This window comes from Brachyhypopomus gauderio, chromosome 9 (assembly GCF_052324685.1).
Source record: "Brachyhypopomus gauderio isolate BG-103 chromosome 9, BGAUD_0.2, whole genome shotgun sequence".
In the NCBI taxonomy this organism is placed as follows: Eukaryota; Metazoa; Chordata; class Actinopteri; order Gymnotiformes; family Hypopomidae; genus Brachyhypopomus; species Brachyhypopomus gauderio.
In genome coordinates this window covers 12,139,456-12,158,685 of record NC_135219.1, presented here as the reverse complement: position 1 = coordinate 12,158,685, position 19,230 = coordinate 12,139,456, and the positions used below count along the sequence as shown (strand labels likewise).

The 19,230-nt window shown below is 38.6% G+C and overlaps 1 protein-coding gene across 4 annotated transcripts; it reads right to left on the bottom strand.

Moving 5' to 3' along the window:
* Positions 1 to 35: 35 nt before the first annotated feature.
* On the bottom strand, positions 36 to 19,195 carry ccdc190 (coiled-coil domain containing 190). Of its 4 annotated transcripts, none has more exons than XM_077017214.1 (5): positions 18,968 to 19,195; positions 18,767 to 18,841; positions 12,967 to 13,145; positions 12,730 to 12,862; positions 36 to 943 (listed from the first exon to the last, which is right to left on the bottom strand). In XM_077017214.1, the coding sequence occupies exons 3-5, from the start codon at positions 13,142 to 13,144 to the stop codon at positions 367 to 369; spliced, it is 888 nt and encodes a 295-aa protein (XP_076873329.1). In that variant the 5' UTR covers position 13,145; positions 18,767 to 18,841; positions 18,968 to 19,195; the 3' UTR covers positions 36 to 366. The 4 variants fall into 4 exon arrangements, with proteins under 4 accessions (XP_076873329.1, XP_076873326.1, XP_076873328.1 ...); XM_077017211.1 differs by having other exon boundaries at positions 18,772 to 18,841; XM_077017213.1 differs by having other exon boundaries at positions 18,767 to 19,195.
* Positions 19,196 to 19,230: the final 35 nt, after the last annotated feature.

The window sequence follows — 19,230 nt, the reverse complement described above, 5'->3', positions numbered from 1 at the left end:
TTACGTACAACTTAAAACAGTTCAACGAGGCAATTAAGGTGACATTTTGAGTTAATAAACAAGTGACTAAAAAGTGAACATATTTAGTCATAAATTGCAAAGAACTGTCAGTTATTCATTTTTTAAAATGTAGAGGTAACACCAGAGTGACATTAAATGTGTAAAAACTGTATTATATTTCTTGGAGAATGTCTAAAACTAGCCTAATGGCTTAGTCCATTATAAGTTGACAATTTAATGTATTGATGAGCACATGGTGAATGAGTGTTGAGAATATTTGATTGATGTGAATGAGGAGTGTCTATGAAATTCACAACAAATCAAAATTATGAAAAGTTCTGATCATCAGAGAGGTGTGTACTTCAGTCAGTGAGTGGTGTTTATGTCTTTTGTGTTCCTGGAAAATATTTCTGTGATGCTGAGCTCCCTTTCAGAAAAAGGCTGAACACGGTGTCTGATGTACCTGGCTTTGCGTGCCTCCATCATGGCTTGGGCAAAATCAGGCAGAGTGTGAACTGTTCTTAGATGGCCATCAGGAGCAGACAACTCCAAGAGGGGAGAAAGAAGAGGAGAAAGAGGGGGAGAGGAGGAAACAGTTCTGTCCATCTCTTTGGCTGTTGCCCCTTCTCTCGCTCTTGTCATCATCGGCTCATTTTCTCTCTGTCCATCTTTGTGTCTTCCTCTCACACTTTCCCACAGAGGTCTGTGCATCTCGTTCTCTGTGGCCCTGAGTGACACTGCCTGCTGCCTGCCCTGCTCCCTGCCCTGCTCCCTGCCCCTGCTTGCTCTCACCGGGGCAGCTGGGGGCAGTAGATTAGTCGGCTGAGGTTTGAGACCTGGCAGACAGATCGGCGATGGGGAGCTATCGGCGTGGTTAGTCCCACTGCTGATAAAGTCCTGAATTCGAGCCTGTAGTGTGTAGCTGGAATGTGGCTTCTCACACCTACAGAGACACCAAGGACGAGGGGGATTACTGCTGCTGAATCTGAGCCCTGAATTGCATTACACCGATGTACAACTTGAAAAGGAGAATTTCTTAAATAATGCGATGAAACACCAGAAACGGCAGAAGTGTGTTGATCCAGCAGAGTTCCCTGTAAAGCAAAGTATTATCAACTTCACATTGTTGTTACTCCACTGATGTTACTCTATTTAAAACTAGATTACTTACCATTCATCATCATCATCATCTGTCCATCATTCATGTGCCAGCCTACATGCACTAGGTGTACACATTACCCAGATAAAATCTACATGAGCTTTGAGATGTCCATCAATAACATCTGGAGTGAATCTTTGGTACAGCAATACAAGTTAAAAGATGCATCAGTGGCTTTTCAAGCCAAACTATATCTGTGCCTCCCACTGCCAAACCAGAACTGGCCAGAAGACCTTTCATCATTTCTTTCCACCAACAACATATGGGGCTGTTATATGTAATTCTACCCCCTGAGGTGAGATTTTATCAAGATCTGGAGGGGGCTTGGCAGACACAGCACATTCAAGATCTCCTGTGACAAAGTCAGAAACACGGTTCCCTTGGAAATGTATGAGAACCTTTTGCAGTAGAACTGGTACCATAGTTGCATTGAAGCAATCTTGTACGGTTGACAATGCTGTTTGTTTCACTAAAAACATCAATCTGAACACAAGGTGATTTTAGTTTGATTTGGACAGATCCTAAAAGCACTGTCACAGAGAATCTGATGCAAGCATTGCAACATGTCTGTGCCCTGCACACTGAAAGCGACTGGTACAGCTCAGTAGAGCTTTGCCTGTCCTGGAAGGTTGGTGTCAACCTCTGTCAACCAAAACCTTGCACTGGCAAACCATTAAACCAATGACTGCAGACATGAGAACACAAGAGGAGTGGAGACAACAAGTTAAGAAAACAGCCCTCTGTTAAAAACATCCTCATCTGTCGGGATTTTAAATTATTTTAATATGAAAATAAAACATTCTAGTGCACACTATAGGAAACGAGAATGGAAATGCAGTATCAGTCAAGCAAAGCAAGATTTATTCAGATTCAAATTCAGAAACAAACTTTATATCTGAATACAGAAAATGACCATCAAAATGTTATACGCTACTTCTGTAGCTGCCCCAAGCATGTTGTTGTCCAGCTCATCATTTGCCGGAATCAGACTACACAACATTTTTGTCTTTCACAATGGTCCCTTTGTCAGATTACATGATCACAGTGCCATAAATTCTTGCCATGTTTTGGTCGTGAGACGTGTAACACTACACCTTTGATGCCAACCAACCATCATTCACGTCCTTGCATGAGTTTCTAGGTCATTGGGTAGGGGGAGGGCCTACAGTAATGCCAAACATGGAAGTACTGCGTGTGATGCTGGTGGTTTTGTTCAGAAAAGAAAAACAGAAAAAAAACCCATGGACCCATTCCTAGGTGTCACGAAGGGAACAGTATGAGACGTCTGTCCTTCAAAGATGAAGGTGAAGCAATACAATGTCAAAAACATGGTATGTAACTAGCTGCCTGGTTTGCTGTATGTGAACAAGGTTTGCCGTGTTTAGATATGTGCACCAGAGAGCACTCTGTCATCCTATTGGTCAGCATCAAGGAACATGTCATAGAAGGTGTCAGACTAGGTGAGAAAATTCGAAAAATTCTGACATGGTAGTGTTTTTGTCAGGCAGCCATGAGGGTGACCCAGGTGACACATCACTGTTCTTCGATTATGTCGCACTACAAGACCCATTCATCATTGTGACATGCTAGCAATGACAAAATTGTTTCAAAATCAAGTTGAATTTGTGTAACCTAACCCTTGAAACACTGAATATGCTGTAACTATCAAATACACTGTAATTCTGCCATAGCAGAGCAAGAAAGAAATTAGGTTTTATTGTTCTGTATTAGATATTTACTATTGTTATGAGGTATTTATTTTTTATTATGTATTTATATGCACATGTATAATTTCAAATATGCAACATTTTCTACCATTTTCAACCATTTCTGAACAATATTTCTGTTCCACCCTAATGTCCTCTTTACATTTTCTGTTCAACCTTATTATTTTCTTCTCTTTTTGATCTATAATTTAAGGTGGCATGGAAAATAAGAATAAAAAGCCACCTTCAACTTCATGAATAAAATAGGCTTACAGCTGCTGCTGTGTTTGTTTCAGACTAACCTCTCCATGTTTTATTGCTATACATGTCTTCTGGAAGGTGTTGATTCAGTCTTCTTTCTGAGTGGTGGACTACAGATTGGCTGAAAAGTTAACATTACTGCTGCTGTGTTGTGTTTGAATGAGGGGAGCTGGTATTCATCCTGCTGTCAGTGGATTAACACCCCCACCCCCCACTTTTCCAAAACACACCTCCTCTAATTTACATGATTCAGCTGGCCTATTAAATATTCAAAATGGTGAATTTCAATAGGTGACTGGACTGATGTCCACACCTCTCCTCAGCAGTCTCCAGGGAGCAAGACCTTGACCCAGCATGCAAAGGGTCAGGATCTTTGACCTGTTAAGATTTGCTTCCTCCTCCTCCTCCTCATGCTCAACAACAGCAACAAACTAAGCTCTACTCACGTACAAGCGAGACAGATGCCGTCTAATCCACCACTGCACTTCATTTGTTTGTTCCACCGTCCCTGCTTCGAGTCGAGGACGTCTGTCCTCTTGTCTCATGTACACTTCAGGAAACATTCAGAATCACAGTCATGCTCACTACACGTATCCACTTCCAACGGCTGAAGTGCAGACTACCCCAGTCAGGAATCTAGCAAAGTCTGAGCCAGCACACACCCTGATTTCAAATATGGAAGTAAATGAAATACATTATTGGAAAAGCATGTGTGAGGTGTTCTCAGTAGTTAGGTGGAGATACAGACTTCAGCTTCTGAACTAGTTTACTGGTTATTTAGCAGCCATGAATATGGGCTGTGCCAAGTCACAACAAGGCTATAGTTGTGAAGAAGCCCAGCAGTACACAGGTACATTCGCTGTGTGTATGTGAGAGAGACTGTAAATTCAGAGGAAGTCAATTAGTGGATACAGGAAAGAAAATGAGTTTGGAAGAAGCGTGTAAAAAGAGCATAAAAGTTGGGGTTGCCCACTGAGAGCACTGAGAAGGAGAAGCCAGTGAGGAAGAGGGAGGAGGGAAATAAGAGGGGGAAGAGATGAGAGGGTGATGAATGACAAGAGTCACAGAGAAGATGGGCGAGGTACAAGAAGGATGAAGAGATGAGAGGAACAGAGATGAGAGACAGTGGGATGTGGCAGATCAGCAAAAGAAGAGAGAGAGCAAGGGCAGGAGAGTGGAGGTGAAGAGATGAAAATGTGGGAAATACAGAGAGATTTCGTGAGTAGCTGGAGACGACTGCTCTGTCTATCAGCCTCCTGCTTAATGAGCCTGAAGAAGATGTCCTGCAAGTGTACTGGAGCTGCACGATATGACATATGAGAAGTAGATTAATAGAGATGAACATATTCTGAAATAATCCTTTTCATCTCACCTCCTTTCTATCCCATTGTCTTTGTCTCTCTGCCTGCTTCTATGCATTCATCTCTTTGCTTTCACTCCATTTATCCCTTCGTAGCCTGTGTGTGTGTGTGTGTGTGTGTGTGTGTGTGTGTGTGTGTGTGTGTGGTCTATGCAGTTTCAAATCAGGCTGAGTCTCACTGATTAGCATAACAGAACCTGAACATGACACTCCGGCCAGTCTGAACTTGCAATAGTGCTGTTCAGCAGAAAGAAAGGAGACGGGGAGGAAGGAGAAACGAAAGGGAGGAAACTAAGAAAGAGACAAAAGAGCTGATGGGCTGATGTAAGCACCGCTGTACAATATAAATGTGGGACGTTATACAAGACTAAAACACAAAAAACCCAAGTGACTCACACATTCTGCATTCAGAGACACGTAACCCTCCCACCATCATAAATGTACAAACATACAGTCATGTACAAAATTACTGTCTCTAATGTCACTATATCTAATGTCTCTAATGAAGCCCTCACACGCAATACTAAGATATAATGTCTCTAATGGAGTCCTCACACAATATAAGGCATAATGTCTCTAACTGAGCCCTCACACAATATACTAAAGTATAATGTCTCTAATGGAGTCCTCACACAACATATAAGACATATTGTCTCTAATGGAGTCCTCACACAACATATAAGACATAATGTCTCTAATGTTTGCATGCAATTCTTGAGATACAGATATAATGTCTCTGATACTCTGAGATATAAAATGCACAGCATGCCATAAGGTCATTTTTGTTTACATTTTTGAATCTACTTGGAAACTTGATCCTTACATGTCTTCTGACAATTTCCCATTAAAAATCAGTAGCCATGTGTTTGTTGTAATAAGCTCGGGCACAAGTACAAGTGGGCCAGATGCCACGCTAATCCACCACTGTACATCATTCGTTTGTTCCTCCACCCCTGCTTCTAGTTGAGGAGGTCTGTCCCTCTTGTCTCATGTGCACCATCGTAATCACACTCATCCTCATTACCCTAATCCTGTATTTCCTGTGTCCTTTTCTAGGGGCAGGATTTGAGTCTGATGAAGCATCAAGAATGAGCCAATCACGTCATGAGCAGTTCTCCTTACACAATCTCCGCTCTTATGACAGGTTCCAGGTCTGGAATGAACATTTGGAAGAAGCTTGTGCCATTTCCATAGTCTTGTGCTTCTCTGGAGTCTGATTGCACACTGTGTGTCATTCAAACAATATGTCCACCAATGGTGCTGGATGATGTGCCATAAAGAAGATAGTTAACCAGGTACTTCCATGTGCAAATGTTACAGCAATGTAACAGCTTCTTCAACAGTGTGTACATTTGATTCTCATGTTTTCCACCTTGGTCATGATGAATTCAAGGTGAATGCAAATTTCAAGGTATAATCACTGACAATGAGGTTTGTAGCCACTCTGTCTGTCTTGGGTGCTGCATCAGACACCTGCGCAAGGCGGGTAACGTGATCTACAATGACAAGTACAAACTGATATCCACTTCTGAACTGATCCAGGTGTAGGAAACCAGTGGAGAACAATTCAGCGGGTTGTGTCGTCACTACGTTCGTAAAAGATGCTATGCTCTTATGACAATGCTTCTTTTGTTTCGGGCAGTCACATAAAGATCTTCATTGGATTGTAAACAGGGTCAAAAGAAGTGTCTACGTCCATGCTGTGATGCCCCTTCAGAACGCTGTTTCCTTTCTATTGCATGGTTCTTGAAACACTTTTGTTTTGTACTTTTCATTCAACAATAACTGTCTACGAGACTTTAGAACCTGATACAGGACATTGAGCATTAGCTTGGTCCATTCACAGAGGAAACCTTTTTTGCTTTTGAAACTTTTGAGCTGATTGACTGCGACTTTGCATTTTGTACAACAACAACAACAACAACAAAAAACAGGTGGATGGATCCGACATCTGTGTTTCACGCAATGCATCTTCTCATACAGCGTCAATAGATCCAATTTGTTCTGACAGAGACTGAATTGTCAAACTGACCAACTTGAAATGACTCCTTTCTGAATCTCAACACTAAATTGTAGCCATGACAACAACAGAGGAGAATTCTCATTTATCATCGACTCTGTATCAAGTGCCCTCGTGTATACAGAGTCTGCATTACTGAACACATTAATTTTTGGGGTATTGTACAGATATAGGCTATAACACCCAGATTCTCTTTTGCTCTTTTTTCAGTATTCATTTCAGTGAATAATGTGATATTTTTGTTCACTTTATTTTACCATTCTACTGAATAGCAGTGTTAGTATAGGCCAAAACTGTTTGTAGAACTCATCAGCTCCAGATAGTTTAGTATTAGGGCTTAGATTTGCGATTCAGATTCTCAGATTTTTTAACACACCTTTTTTTTCTTTGGTGTAGGTCTAATCTTTCCTGCTGAGACTTTTATTGTCAAGAATTATTTATTCTGCTAGGAATTTCCAAGTTTTCTTATTATGTAAGTTCTCATGTCTCAGAATTGTATTTTCTTATGTATAAGGTGTCTCTGTAGGATTTTCAAACATTGCATTTAGGTTTTCCAAAGTTTCAAAAAGCTGTGCAGAGTAGTGGTATTTCTGGAGAATGTTTTACATCTTTTACATCTCTCTTTTGTGTATATATTGTGCACAGTTTGTTTTACTTAGTTATATCAATATGTATTTTTGTTTGAAGATGTAAAATTCAGAGATAATGTAAGTTTTATGATTGATGAATTTATAAAGGTGCATCTCTTGTAATAAACAAATATTTGCATTTAATTTACCAAGGTGTACCAACTCCATACATGTTCAAAATTTTGTGATACATGCAATTATATGAGTTATAGGTGAAGATATATTAGTAATGTTGATGTGCAGGTGTGCATAAGTGTATGGATCTGGATGTTTTAACAACAATATTGCACTGCAGTTTTTGGTCATTGGTGTTGCTGCATAGCATTGACAATACAGAAGTAAAAATTTATGAACATGCAGAAATACAAAGAGAAAAAGATGTTTTTGTGGAAGCAATGACATATCTGTGCATTAAAATGATCACAACGTGGTACAACCTATAACGTCCTGAGTGAACGAATAAATTAGTAAAGAAAAAGAAAAAGAGAAAAAAGAACATCTGAGAGAACAAGAAAGAGAGACAAGAGTGTCTTACTTATCTGTTTGAGAGACAGGGAAAAGGAAAGAGAGAATATAGGTGTCAGTTTGAGAGAGATTGGTGACAGAGATACCAAGTAATATTATTATTGATTGAGATATCCTCCCTATTTCCATCTTTAACAAGCTCTTTTCTGATAGTGAGAAGTTTTCTGTCCAGTATTTCTCATGGAAACTGATCATTTATTCCAAAGTCTTTTCTTCCGAGTTCCTTTCACTTGCTCGTGTTGAGCTCTTGGGTTCAACTTGAGTTTAAAGTGTTCAACTTTAGTGATGATGAGCTGCAGTCCATTGCTCTGGGTTTATTTTAGCCCCCTAAGCAGTGAGTACTTGTTATAGAGTTTGTTTTAGAGTTTGTTATAGAGTTTGTTATAGAGGAGTTTGTTTGGCTAAATTTTGTTTATTGATCATGAATTCCTTTAGAAGTGTTTACCTTCTGTTTGGAGAATGCTTGAGAAAACCAAATTGCTTCTCATGCTGTGTGCTTGTAATCTAGATTAGTTTCTTACAGTTGTTTTTCTTTTTAAACTCATGGTAGTGTAGACGTGTGCTGTTGTCTGGTTAGTGGTGCAGTGTGTTCTACAGCAGACTGAACTCCAGACTTTCATGATAGTCAGATTCTTTGTGGAGGATGTTTACTTGTACCAGCAGATCATTGTCAACTGAATGGAGTGTCACTAACAGCAAGGTGAATATTAAAGTTAAGTTTATAGACTTTGAAGAAGTCTAGTATTTACTAGGCTTAAGATTGATGCCATACCGCCTTAATTGTTGTAAGATACATTTTTAAAAATATGGTTGTCAACCATTTTGCTGAGGACCAGTGCATCATATGGATAGAATGTCCTTCCATGCTGCACTGAAATGTTTCCAGAGCATCTGTTAGCCTGACAGGAAGAGTAAAGAGAGTTCAACTTCCTGATCCAGCCCTGTGCAATTAAACCGTACGGCAGTTTTTCTCTGAGATGCATGTGTGCTTGACTGTCTCTGGACGTTTAAGGAACATTTTCATTTGTAACCCTCTGTTACATTTCTTGTCACTATCTCCCAAACCTGAGACTAAAAGAAGCCGCCTTCTCAACGTCTTATCCTCACCCCAGTTGCTCTGCACGCGGGTCACACGTTTCATAACCGAGGTGGTCGTGACCTCAAGGTATGACCTCTGCTTGGCTTTCAACAGCAGTAATGATCTTTTCACTGGTCTGGTAAAGTAACTGTACTGTACATATGAAGGCGTGACGTCGTAGTGAAATGTCTGTAGCGTTGATGATGTCAGTGTTGATGATTCGGTTGGTTCATGTCATGCTGTGGAGCAAAGACCGCTGCTGAATTCTTTCCTTAGTCTGAGCTACCTTTACATCTACATTAAGGAAGCCATATTGCTCTGAACTGCTTCAGCTCTTCTAGCGCATCAGGGGACGCTTTTGTTGTGATCTCCTTGGCAAAGCCATTGCACGACTGTCCTCGGGGTGATTCACATGCACAGCTGTTTGGGTTTTCTTCTCTATGTCTCAGGCAGGCAGTATTGCAACAACAGCTCCTCAGCATCACTAAACAAAGACAACAACACACGATCTACACTGCCATCACTTATAAAAGTAAAACATCTGTAAAAATCTAATCTATATTACAAACACAAGGCATGAGAGCAGCATGCTAGTTTCGGTTTCATTCTGAAGACAAATGACTGCATTGTGTGTGTGTGTATATGAACCAGAACTGGGTCATACTTAAGCCCATTCTGATTCTTGGGATGCCAACAGTATCTTTTGTTTAGGGTCCAAGACACACATAAAGAACTTGTCTTTAAAGTGCCGTTTGAGAGGTAAGCTATTTGTACAACTCTTGTACTCTTTTCTTGGAAATAAAGAGCATAATAAGCTCATATACCATAATATGAAATATGAAGGGTGGGATTGGGTTTGCCTTCTAGACTTAGTAACTGGGAACCCGAAATAATGGCTACAATTACTGCATCTATAATCTCTGCCTTGGGGTAACCTCTGTTTAGGCCATTCTAAAAGTACTATGCCAAACGAATAAAGCTTAAGACTTACCAGCTATTTTGAAGCTGCATGTAGATGAACTCAAGCAGCTGTTGCAATTGGAACTTTTATTTTATTCTATATCAGCTGTACACAGATGTTCAGTTTTATTTAATATTCGATTCCACGTTACTCAAACTCGTCAGTGCATTTTTTTTAACAAACACTAATGAACATTGTCGCATAAAACACTCTACTAGTACTGTCTCAACAATAATGAGTATGTCACAGATCAATTAAATAAATTTAAATAAAACAAATTTATTCTTTCATTTTATTTTTAGAATCTGGAACTCAGGTAGGCCTGTAGTTAAATTTTTAATGTCACTGAGGTTCAAGTAATTAGATGGCCTGCTTACACCTTGCACTAACAGGTTCTCTCTGGATACACTTTGGCCGGATTCCGTTTATCCTAGTGTGACCGGATGAGTTTTATTTTACTCTCTTGCGTAAAACCTGACACAACTTCTTCTGTTTGTCTTTCTAAGGACTGTGACTGAAGGTCAGTTACTAATTGCCCCGGTTTCATTTCCGTAAGGATTAACGTTCCCGTCGTCTCTGTAAAAAAGAACACTTTGGTGCCATAGGAACTGTTGTCTGGAGGCAGTGAGTGATAAGTACATTCTCTTAGCCAGTCTCGCCAACACGTAGCAAAACCATCACAGCATGTCATAAATAGGCCTAGAGTTAAACAAGAATGATAAAATTATAATGATAAAAAATAAATCAAATACATACTTTTTTAGTCCAGATTTATATATATATATATATATATATATATATATATATATATATATATATATATATATATATATATATATATATATTAGGGGTGGGACGCGATCAAAAAAAATTAATCGAATTAATCGGAAGCTTTGTAATTAATTAATCGAAATTAATCGCATTTTAATCGCATTTCAGTATTTAACATGAGAAATATTAATTTAAGTTTGAATGATGAATGAATCAATGAACATAATCATAAACTTCAACATCTTGTTTATTTTTCCACCAGTCTACTACATAGACCAATAGATGAGTGCAAAAAACAGTTCAGAACACTGGAAATTTTGACCAAAAATGTTGTTTAATTTTGGAAGTTTTGCTCAGGATATTGGAAGAATTGAAGTAAATCAGAAGATGTTTTTCAATACCATTTTAGATGGTATATTTTTCTTTAATTTCCCAGGCCTCTGCCACAGGGATCTCCATAGTGCCTATAAGTGGTCTTCTGCATGCTCAAAGCAAATGACTGGATCTTCATCATCTATAATATGAGCTGTCACAGACACCAAGATAATTCTTGTTGCTAACAGAGGTCCAGTGATCCCCAGTCAGAGCCACATTTGTTTCTTCACAATAACCTGTTTTACTTCCCTTTCCTCATCATACAGCTGCTGGATTTTCTTCGACATTGTCTTTCTGGACGGCAGTTCTTAACTTGCATCAGTTGACACAATTTGCAGTGCTTCTTGTAAGCCTTTAGCTTCGACCACAGAGAGCGAACAACACTGTAAATAATATGACGCGTCACGTATAAACGCGTGCAGAGTCGCGCGCGACGGTCACTCGCGAAAGTTTAATCCAGTCTTAATGGTCCAATGAAGGTAATTTAAAAACCAGGGGTGAGTTTCCCAAAACATTCTTAGCGCTAAGTACATCTTAACCTCGTACGTATGAACGAGGTTACGAAGTACTTAGCGCTAAGAACGTTTTGGGAAACTCACCCCAGGACATTTCCTCACTTAAAAAAAAACCGCGACGCCCGGGACAGGATGTGAAATACGGACATGTCCCGGAAAATACGGACGTTTGTTCACCATATCGTACTAGGAATACAATTAGCAGCTAAGTGGCTAAGTGATCATTACTGACCTGCGCGTTAGCCCCAACATGTTTTGCGTTGGTGTGGTAACGAAGGGTGGAAGTGCTCCTGTGATAAGCGAACTCCTTCCTACATAAAGTGCAAATAACACTATTTTTGTTTGTACTTCCATCTGGAAGTTTCTTATATTTAAATTTCCCATCCACCAGCGTAGCCTCTTCAGTCATCTGCATCATGCTCATCTTATTGTGCGTCCATATAATCTGTATGTCTGGAACTCGTGCACGGAGAAACATTCCACGGTGCAAAAGTGTCTCATGCGTTAAAATGCGTTAATATTTTTAGTGCGTTAATTTTCCTGTAATTAATTAATCGAAATTAACGCGTTAAAGTCCCACCACTAATATATATATATATATATATATATATATATATATATATATATATATATATATATATATATATATATATATATATATATATATATGTGTGTGTGTGTGTGTGTGTGTGTGTGTGTGTGTGTGTGTAAGATATTTAAGATATTTATTTATTTTAAGGCTGCTGTGAGTGCCATTTTATCAAAGAAACCATTATACACTCTTGAATGTCATTAAGGCAAATTCCTAAATCTCCGTGCTTTTAAAAGCATTATCTCCTTGAGAGAGAGTTAATCAAATGCGGGAACATCTAAACCTCTGAATTTAGCTTTACAGGACAATTCATGCAGTCCAACCCTCAGTTAACAGTGAGTGACTTATCGACAGTCTCTCTAGTCTCTCCCACAGACGTTTACAGTATAAAGGATGCCAAAGTAAATGAATGATCTTTCCTAAGCACAGAAATAAAAGAGGCATAAATCTGTCCTAGTGCAAAGGTAAAAGGAGTGCTTTTAGATGTATATATATATATATATATATATATATATATATATATATATATATATATATATATATATATATATATATATATATATATATATATATATACAGTATATACAGTATATTATATATATATATATATATGTAGCATAATGTAGTAAGAGATAAGAGTAAGAGCATAACGTTTGTGTACTTCAATACAATTTTAGAAGAAAAAAAGGTGTGTGTGTGTGTGTGTGTGTGTGTGTGTGTGTGTGTAAATAAATATGAAAATGCAACTTCAAATTATTTGCTCAAACATTAACTCACCTGTGCCTATCTGGCTCCCCGCCTGCAAGTGGAATTATGGGTAATAGGGTCTTCTTACAGGACACAGGAGGGTGGCTGAGTTCATGATTGGAGGGCTGCAATCCCACAGCCTGCCTGCCTCTCAATCGACTACCTGAGGCCAAGTAAATAAATACACACATTTCATGGCCCTAGTGAAGTTGCTCCCCGTGGATAGAGAAAAAAATTCAAAGACACCCCCCATACACACACACAGACCTGTCTTGATGGTGAGCAGGTGTCTCTGTAGAGTGCGCTGTTCCCGGATCAGTGTGTTGAGGTGGTAGTGTTTGGCCTTGTCCAGTCTCTGTAAGCCGTGAGCCAGTATTGCATCTGCCCTCCTCCCGGCTCTTCTCTCAGCCTCTTTGGGCCACACCATCCACTCTGACTGATGCATACTTCAAAGACACAGACGTTTACACACACTCACACCCTCGACTAGATTCGCCGTGTCTGTTCTAGCCACCCCACCGTGATTATGCATCCTTACATTCCTTTAGCTTTTACCATCCGGTTGACCTGGAACTGAAACTCAGCTTGAAACTGAATGTAATCTTACACTTAATATTGTTTAGGGCAACAGAAAGTAAATAATTGTAATTATTTATTCGGAATGAATTTTAAATTAACCATAGAACCGTTTGCCAATGTACACTAAAACAAATAAAACTCCAACACTGATAAAAAGCTTCTGAAATTAAAAGTACACACACTAATTGCTGTTTGAGTGCAGATGAGTTGTTTGGGATTAATGTACCGGTATTTCTAACAATTAAGTTTCAGGTTTGTTTTTCAGTATTTGCCAGGTAATTTTTAAGTCTTGGATTGGTGTATGACACACATTTTCACAAGGTTGGAGAATATGATAACAGTTATGGGCCACTCTCAGCAAAACAATGCTCTCCATCATACTAAGACAGAGATAGAGAGAGAGAGAGAGAGAGAGAGAGAGAGAAGGAGGGAGACCCAGTGTTTGATGATGGATTGCTACCCTAACAGCCTCCCCCAGTCTCTTCTGAGTGAGGAGGCTTCTTCTGTCTGTTTGGGTCTTTGGGATTTAATAATGGGAGGTAATAAAGCAAAGTGGTGACCCTCTGCTAAGATCCACATCGACCTGATGCAAAGGTTTTATTACATTGTGATACATCAAAAATAAACTAAGTGTGATCCTTAATGGGATCATTAGAGATCAGGTGCTGCTGGAATGTATTTCTTATATGTATATGCTATAATCACCCAAGGGTTGGTCGTTATAGATTAACGTCACAGACTTTGGGGTACTTCAGTAAGTCTGCCCTTCTTTGTTCAAATGTAAATCTGGAGACATTGACATATGGTAGCATCCCGATTACTATGGGCATGAAGTACTGCTGTGAAATATTCTATACTTTTTGTTTTCATATTTCTCTATTCATCTCTGCGGTGAAATACATTGTATGTGAACAGAAGTAACAATACTGTAATGGTGGCATTAATGTATGTGTGTGTGTGTGTGTGTGTGTGTGTGTGTGTGTGTGTGTGTGTGTGTGTGTGTGTGTGTGTGTGTGTGTGTGTGTATGTGCGTGTACATAAATGCATGCATTTGCTTCGAAGGCATTAACACATAAAAAAACACATTAAATGTGTTTTCTTAAATGAAGCTTTTCTTTTGTACATGTGAATATGTGTGTGTGTGTGTGTGTGTGTGTGTGTGTGTGTGTGTGTGTGTGTGTGTGTGTGTGTGTGTGTGTGTGTGTTTGTGTGTGTGTGTGTGTATGTGTGTACATTTGCGTATGTGTGTGGCACTTGCTACCTTGATAAAGTTGATTGAACCAGGCTGAGTATAACATGCATCAACACGTAGCTTTTTTGACCTTTCTAACCTCTCATGCCTATTTTCTCATTAGAAAATCTCATTACCCTGGTCTTTTAGCATAGAGACAGCTGTGTCTGTTATCTGTTGTGGTTACCATGCCGACTGATCACTGACTGGGTTTAATATATATCCATCTTTTTGAATAGATTTTCATGGGTCCTTTTATCAAGATGATAACTTTTGACATAATATCACTGTGAGTAAGGGAATTTTGGAATATTTTTATGTACATTTGTCTACATAAATAATTGTGTGAAATGGTAAGCAAGAGTAATATTTGTTGCATATTATATCTGGATTTTTGTATAGCACTTTGGACAACCTAAGCTGTTGAAATGTGTTTGCAAACAGATTAGTTACTAATACTCGTTAAGGTTTGGTTACAAATTCTTGTTTTGTGTGCACTATATGAAACAAAAAACATCTTTTGTGTGTAGCAAAATTAGCAAAGTAAGTGAATGATCAGAGGAATTAACAAGTATTTGATCTTTCACATGAAACTCTTGTATCTGTAGTAATTTAGTATTTTAGGCTTTAGTGGACATGACTGGTTGTTCGTGATTCATTTATAAATGCTAAATGCTTGACTGGGACTGTAGATCCTGACTACTGGACTGGTTTCTTTACTTCACTGAGTCGATCTGCACTACATTGTCCACAGATAATTCAGAATACAACATCAAGGCTACTCACAGTCAAAGAGAGAATCCCACATAATCTCCTTACTGAAATCTCTCCACTGGCTGTTTCGTTTATCACCAAATTTACGGTGTCTGACGTGCTCTCTCCTCACAGTCCAGCCCTCTCTCTTAGATCACGTCTCACATACTCATCTAAAGACCTGTGGAGATCGATCATTTGCAGCGGTTGCACCTAAACTAAGGAATGGCTTTGCCCACTATGAGTTTGCAATCTCTGTTGATTCCTGCCATAGATACTTATTTTTAAACAGGTGTTTGAGTAAATCTATTGGAGGGTTGTATGTGATTTTCTGTTTTACTGGTGTTTTGTGGTTTGCATCTCATCTTTTGCACATTGTGACTCCTGTCTAGCATAAAGGCTACATAAATAAACTTTACTTAATTAATTCAACACACTCACTGAAACTGAGATATCAATATTATCTATATCAATATAGAAGTGCAATCAATAAATAAGCACAGTTTGAGATAAAATAGTTTTGAGGGTGGTAATTAAGGCACCAGTGTTAATATGGTTGAAAAGAGCCATTAAAACACGATTCACATTAATTTCATCATGATAATTGGTGATAATTATGACAGCATTTCCCCATCTGATCTTAAATCCTTTATATGCGAAGAATGCTGGCCTGAAGCCCAGATCTGAAAGTGCTGGCACGGACTTGTGTGAGAAGAGACTTTAGCATCCACAGAAACCTTTTCATAGAGAATATTTAAAGGTTCTAGTTGGGACAAAGTTTTTTTTTGTTTGTTAATTATTTTGGGGATTTTTGTAAACATGCAATATGCAAATGAGTTACAATTAATGAAGCCACCAAAATTGTCATGATCATGGAAGCTGGATGTCCTATACACCTTAAAACATTTAAATTATAATGTGATAGAGGAAGCCATGGCCAGAGTGGGCCACTTTTTCAGCCCGGGAGTTTCATGCGCAAATCCGGCCCAAAATTATTTTTCCATCCCAATCGGCCCAAACTAGAGATTGACATGAGCCGGCCCATCGGGAATCCTCCCGAATCTCCCGATTAGCCACTCCGGCTCTGGAGGAAGCTTTAAATACAGGGTTCCCACGGGTCCTTGAAATCCTTGAAAGTTTGTGAATCTGAAAAAATAAGTTCAAGGCCCTGGAAAGTTTTTGAAAACAGGCATAAAAGACAGCCGTCCTTGAAGGTCCTTGAATATTTTGGGGGGTTTGAAATTTTACATGGATGAAGAGCGCAGTCAAGGAATAATAGGGCACAATTGGTAGGAAGTCAATATTTACAAAATATTGCTATGAAAAGGATTGTCATAATGTTTTAAATTTCTCATCCTTTGTTGAAAAATATGATCTGATATAGGGGCTATCATGGCCTGGTGGTTAGGGAACTGGTCTTGTGACCGGAGGTTCGTGGGTTCGATCCCTAGACCTGAGGCCATGACTGAGGTGTGCCCCTGAGCAAGGCTCTTAACCCTCAACTGCTCACTTGTATAAAAAATGAGATAAAAATGTAAGTTGCTCTAGATAAGGGTGTCTGCCAAATGCCATAAATGTAAATCTGATTTGATAGTTGTTATAAAGATTTTAAGAAAGTCTGCAAAGTGATTCCTTTAGCATTAATTCAATTAATCAAAAATGTCATTTTATATTCAGAGTTGACTCTTTCGATGCCCATGTTAAAAGTGAATGACTAACTTAGTTGACTTCAAGTGTAATAACAAGATTATCACTGATGCTATGAGACAAAAGATGTAATAGAGATTCTTTCAAGAAACATCCTAATACAAATTATAAAACCACAATGGCTTGTCAAATGGCCCATATCTTCTAAAGTAAAAGAGACTCATTTCAAAATAATAAATAAGATATATCCTGTAGCCATGTTTCTTGAAAGAAGATTTAAACTTTATGTGGATTCATGATGAATTCCAGGAGCATTTGTTTTTTCATGTCTACATTCACAAAGTTTTTGCATGGACACTAGAAACTCGATTAATCTCAAACTTAACATTCTTTTCATACCATTTTACTTTATGCGGAAAACTTAAGTTTGAATTTATCTGATGCCATAAATGTAGTCGTACTTTTAGCAAAATACCACAGTAAGTTGAGTGGTTAAAAGCCTTATTTTCTCTTTATGAATGAATGAATTAATAATCATTAAGTAGATTAAAAAACTTGGAAAATGCTAGAATCATCTCACACCAGATTTCTCTAGAAATCTATAGGTCTAATCTCATTATATGGCTTTGCTCCTCTGTTTTATGTATGTACTGAATGTGTATATGCATATGTGTATTATTGTTATTATTTGTCTACTGTCAATGTGTCATTATTTTGCCAGCAAGTTCATTTAAAATTATATTGATTCTACAGGGCCTATGCTGACTTTTACTTTGCAAAAGTTTGGTCATTCTTCTGTGGAGAAATTTGTTTGTTTGTTCAGCACCGAAAGCTAGTGTTTCCTGTATGTAGTTAACGTATGTGTAGCCGCTTTACGTGAATGTCACCTTCTCACAGGTCTGCTAAATTGCCAGTCATGTTGAGTGTGAATTAAGTTTTCAATTAATCAGCGCTTAATGTCATGCACAGAACACATCAGGATGCATGGCTTGAAATGGCATTCGGTCTTTTGAATTTGCATTGAATTAACATCGTTTTTTGACAACATATTCAGGGGTAACAGTAGGTAAATGGTGCCAGGTGCAGTCCTTGAATTTGAGGAAGTTGGTCCTGGAAAGTCATTGAAAGGTCCTTGAATTTGATGTTAACCAAGGTGTGGGAACCCTGTAAATACACCTGCTGCTTGGGTATATCATAGAATGTGTCCAAGGAGTTTACAGATATGTGAAAAGGCCAAATGACTAGCAACATATTGCTCAGTATCAGTTATCTTCAGCAGTCTATATTCTGGAGAACTCTCATACCTGCATTTATAAGGTGTGATTCATTGGGGGGAGTAGTTTCAATTGCATAGTGCATAACTGCATATTGTATAATAAACATTTAGATTTTGTTATATGCATTTTAATTGCATACGAATACATATAAAGTACTTACATATGCAAAATATCATATCATATCCATGTCAGAGTTCCAAATCAGTGTCACATCAAAGGTTTCCCATATGGCATATAGCAATTCCAGTTTGTCTTGAGTCCCTATTGGTGTGCTGTATATTTTAAACTCCAGCACCACAAATCTTTGATGTTCTGCCTTTGTTGTGGATGACATTCAACATAACTACAACTGTCTACAGCTTACCTTCACTTTCACGTTACACGTTAACATGCTATGGCTATATTGCTGAATTCCAATATAATAGTTGGATTTGAGCTATAATTTTTCATTACATGTAACTTTCATTACATGTACATGTTTCCTAAAATAAAATAAAAAATTGAATAAAAATGAAACTAAAAATATTGTTATAACATAAATGAGAAAACAAATAAACAAAAGTATATGATTCAAACTTACCGTACCTTGGCATATGACACAACACCTCAAAGGACCGGACATCCACTCTCAGACACAGCCTGCATTGACAGGGCCCTACGAAAGCAACCCGTTAGCTTGGCTACTAGCAAACGTTTACAAACAGTGGTTTGCGTTGGTTTGCGCTGAATCCCAGTGTAAATGTATTTTTCAATATCTTTAAGGTACAGACATTCCACTGACAGGTAGACGATAATCCTTGAAGTTCACAGCAGTGCTGTTTCCTGTCCCATCCTCAGCAGTCTAATCTGGTGCCCAGAAAGAGAGAGAAAAATACGATGCAGAAGAATATGATTCTAATCAACAGGACATAAACCTGAACAGCAGGTCAACCAGCCCATTCAGGGTAGTGTGTGTACGTTACGTCCTTGGCAGTCCTCAAATGAGCACACCTTCTCCAGTAATCCACCATGTGCCCCACGACATAGTGGGTTACCAGGGGTAAC

Coding starts and splice junctions, on each gene's coding strand:
- ccdc190 (XM_077017210.1), bottom strand. Junction 12,863..12,966: donor CCTGCTCACCATCAAGACAG/GTCTGTGTGTGT, acceptor ACTTGGCCTCAG/GTAGTCGATTGAGAGGCAGG. Junction 944..12,729: donor GGGGAGCCAGATAGGCACAG/GTGAGTTAATGT, acceptor GTGTCTCTGTAG/GTGTGAGAAGCCACATTCCA.